The sequence below is a fragment of the Amphimedon queenslandica genome, unplaced genomic scaffold (assembly GCF_000090795.2).
Source record: "Amphimedon queenslandica unplaced genomic scaffold, v1.1 AMPQUscaffold_13341, whole genome shotgun sequence".
Classification (NCBI taxonomy): Eukaryota; Metazoa; Porifera; class Demospongiae; order Haplosclerida; family Niphatidae; genus Amphimedon; species Amphimedon queenslandica.
The window spans coordinates 21,462-25,677 of record NW_003546423.1 but is presented as its reverse complement, the minus strand read 5'-3'; the positions used below and the strand labels follow the sequence as shown (position 1 = coordinate 25,677).

General features: G+C 35.0%; 1 protein-coding gene across 1 annotated transcript in view; it reads right to left on the bottom strand.

Moving 5' to 3' along the window:
* Positions 1-923: 923 nt before the first annotated feature.
* The window catches only part of LOC109582975 (uncharacterized), an 11,105-nt gene continuing 7,812 nt past the window's right edge, over positions 924-4,216 (bottom strand). The window contains exons 4-10 of the mRNA XM_019998078.1: positions 3,778-4,202; positions 2,961-3,729; positions 2,164-2,918; positions 1,705-2,110; positions 1,546-1,657; positions 1,345-1,497; positions 924-1,291 (exon numbers count right to left, since the gene is read on the bottom strand). Of these exons, the coding sequence (XP_019853637.1) occupies positions 1,103-1,291; positions 1,345-1,497; positions 1,546-1,657; positions 1,705-2,110; positions 2,164-2,918; positions 2,961-3,729; positions 3,778-4,202 (2,809 nt within the window). The 3' untranslated portion in view covers positions 924-1,102. The remainder of the gene's footprint in view (positions 1,292-1,344; positions 1,498-1,545; positions 1,658-1,704; positions 2,111-2,163; positions 2,919-2,960; positions 3,730-3,777; positions 4,203-4,216) is intronic.

Genomic DNA, 4,216 nt, shown 5'->3' with positions numbered 1-4,216 from the left:
CCAGACAAAGGACCTGCCTAATCCCATTGTGGTCATATTGGCCACATACTCATACATGTATTTAACATTGAATAGTTTACTTCAGTCTCTATAGTACTGTTTAGTACACTATTTTGATTGACCTAATATTTGACATGAAGTGCTGTTATTTGTTTCTAGCTATTGTACAGGTACCATATATAATCACATGATAGTCACATGATTAGGTTTTTCTGGATGGGCATTCACAACCGTGCTTCAAATTCATTTTTTGTGAATTCAGTTCTACATCTGCATGTACATGTATAAAACATGCATGTATAGCTGAACAAACCCTTTATTAATATCATTGTGTATTATTGTAGGTATATTTAGATCATGGTATAGATGATGCTGCTCGTACATGGCTAATACTAAAGTTATTGTATTGTGGGATGGACCCACAAGTATTAACACTAGGACTGACCCCATTACAACTAGCAAGAGAACAAGAACAACCAGACTTTGAGAAGGCAGTAAGTTTATTGATATTTACAGAATATTCAGCACTGTATAGATGTACGTAGTACATATGCACTATTTATTTTAAATCTTAATTTTTAGAGTCTGCAGGATAGCTCAGATAAAGGAAATGGAGAGACTACTAATGCAATAAAGGATAAAGGAACTACATGTAGTTATACTCAGTATTACCTACACATACATGCAGTGTTGTTTACTTACCATAGGTGATACATGTACACGTACATGTAGTTTAGTCAAAATAAAAATCACTTTAATTGGCCTTCTTAGCTATTTTTATGCTATTACATGTGTATGTATAACAAGGTGAGGCATTGATGGTTTTTATCATACCAAGGGCTGTTAGGCCCAGGGTTGATAATTAAAGTCATATACTGATACCAACACAACAACTAGTTTACTTAGCAAAGTATCCATTATGATTTGATTGAAAATAACAAAGTTATTGAGAATTAAATTCTGTACTTCATAATATGTAATGCACACAAAATAATAAAATCATACCAGCTTGGCCTATCTACAATTCTACATGTATATACAGTAATCATCACAATTCAAATAATTAAAAGTACATTTTAATAATTATCACTAAAGCACAAATCTATTCTTTTTGACGATTGATATTAATGCTTAAGTTTGTTCCTCCAATTTTGAATGACACATCTATTTCATCAGTAGCAATTTTTTCATCGAAAATATAAACATATAAACTGATTGAGGGAAATGCTTTTTTATGCACTTTAGCACTCCCTTCCCTCAATTCAGCACTATAAATGTCTTCCATTGATATCTATACAATATCATAGCAATAAGTAATATTGCAAGTGTAACTGTGTAACTAACAATGCTGGGCATTTCTTCATCATCATTTGGCGATACCATCCATCCTGAGAACTCATGTGAATCTTTAAAGCAAGTTAGGTCAAGAGAGAACATGTAAGAATCAAAGAAAAATAAATTGCATGAGCCTTCAAAACCAAATCTTTTTTGAGCATACTAAAATAGGGGAGTAAGTATAACTTGCATGATATACTTATAAAATACCTTGAAGTTAGCACTGAGTAGCTTTGTAAAGACTATATTTAGAATCCAAAAGTTCTTGTATTTTCTGTCATAAAAACATTGAGCAGCATATCTCACAACTTCTTTGTTTTGCCTGAAAGAATTTGTAGTAACTAACACATATAGCTTTATTACGCTTACAATGTTTTCTTGTGCAATATGCATAATAGGCAGCTACTTTTTTGTTGAATTGATTCATTAAACTCTTGATCAACTTCTTTGATTGTTATTTTTTTTTCCTTCAAGTCAACGCTGCCAATGGCAAAACACAAATCTGGTCTAGTCTGATCAGATTCATCAACACAATGCTCCAGCTTAATGGTTGCTGGTTGAGGTAGCTCTGGCATTGTGATATCATATACAGCACTTACAAGAGTATACCCATTAGGATAGACAAATGGACCAGAGAAAAGAGTGCGAACTGTGACTGCAAACTTTTCCTTATCTTTTACTGGCACCTCAATTTCATAGCCACATTTATCATCTCTTAGATTATTTTTCCCAGTTTGAACTTCATACTCAACTTCATCAATTGCATGACACATGCCTAATGAAATTATTATAATTCCTATATTTATGTATAACACATATACACTGTACCTTTGAGCAATCCTTCTATTGTGTTATTTAACATTTTCACTGCTTTATTGCTTGCTGTTCTTCCAGTTGGGTCATTTTTTGCTTTGTGTATGTTGTAGCTATGATATATAATAGAATCAATATCAATTGGTATTGTTACAGCTAATGCGGTTCCAGCTAAAGCCATTCCAGCAACAGGGCCAGCAGTGTATAGGGCAGTTCCAATTGTTTCTGCTGTACCCTCTGCAATTGCAAAACCTGCAGTTGCATCTCTACCAATGGCTGCTGCACCTTGTAAACTGCTTGCTGAAGATTCTGGTACTTGAGATGCAGCTGTGCTCTGTGGCACATGAGATACAGCTGATGTCATCATTTGATTATATTCTAAGGCTTCTTCATTTATCATCAAACTAATTTGCTGATCAAGGTTGATATGCTGTTGTGTTTTTTTTAACTTTTTCTTTTTAAGGACTCTTGCCGCAATGAAAGCAGCAAAACGTGCACCACCAGCAACTGTCCCTGCCCCTACAGCACCACCTAGTGCAGATATAGCAATAGACCCACCAAACGTGAATGGAACGAGAGCTATTCCTGTTATAGCTAGACCACTACCTACTATGATGCCAGAAACAGTAGTTGCTATTTGAGCTTTACTTGCCTTACGTACTACTGACATGATTCCTCCCCTGCTTTCTTCCAACTTGTCTATTGTCTTGCAACGGACTGGGTACCATATTGAATGGTATACTTCCAATTTTTGTTTATGAGTTTCAATGCTAAGAAATAATTTGACATAATTTAAGCCAAATTTGCCCTACCTGTCATTAGTTGATTTGACAATAAATAAGTTATCCCCAACAGTGTCATGCCATATGCTTTTCACAGTAGTGCTATTATTATTAGCACATATTGTTTCAAAGCATTCTTGGACACTGGTGTGGCTCAGCTTTTCTGTAAACTCTTTCACTACAGGAGATGATGCTGAATTGTGTGTAGCAGCAAGAACTAGAGAATTTTTGGGGCAATTAAGTGGAGCCAAACTGATATCAGGTGTGTTATCAGCTATGGAATTTTGTACACCTATATCATCGATTGCAGAATCATTCTTGCTCTGTAACAGCACATCATCTTCATTCTCATTTGATATATCATCATCTGTGGAATCATTCTCATTCTCTACATCATCATCACTTGCATTTGGTGTTTCATTGGCTGTGGAATTTTTCTTTTTCTGTATATCACCATTTGCTGAATCAAAAAAGAATATAACTGGTATTGGACATTCTGAAAAATGATCAAACACAGCTGCATAAAGCATTGCCACACCATCAGCATCATAAAGCTCAGATGTCTTCCCTTTACTAAGAAATACTAGAGCTATCATCAGTAATTGGGAATGATCTGCTTTGCTTATTGCTTCAAGCAAAGTAGCTATTGATTCTGAGGAGAGGCTGTTAAAGTAAAGAACAGCAAACTTGAGATCTTCAAAAGCTTTTTTAAGAGCTGCTGCTTCATCATTTAATATCCTTTCTTCATTCTCCACCTTGACCTTTCCACGATTATCAATGATAACAGCTAAATATATCTCTATGAAAATTATTGAAAGACAAATGGAAGTAATGTTTATTATCTTACTTTTGTTGAGTTTCAATTTTTGCTTGTGCTTTGCTGTATCGCAGCATAAAGCAATAAGATTATGTTGCCAGTTGACTCCACTAAGAGCACAATCATGTTTGGGGACATAATACCCAGCTGGAAGGACTTCAAATTTTATATTTTGAGCTGCTTCTTGATGCCTCCCTGAATCAAGTGATAGCAGGAGTTCATTAACAGTTGTGTTCAATTCTTTTTTACAAAGTTGAACTCTACCCGCTAGTCGTTTTTTTCTCAGTTCTTTCCAAGCATCTTCATCTTCTTCATCAGGTTCTTCACTTTTGTCATCTTTATCTCTTTCATCCCATTTGTCTAATGGTTCCAAATTTGCAAAGGTTAGGACAAACACCACTCTCTCCCAGATTTCTTGACCAAACACTTGATGGAGCTTCTTTATAGCAACTCTGTCATCATTCGTGAA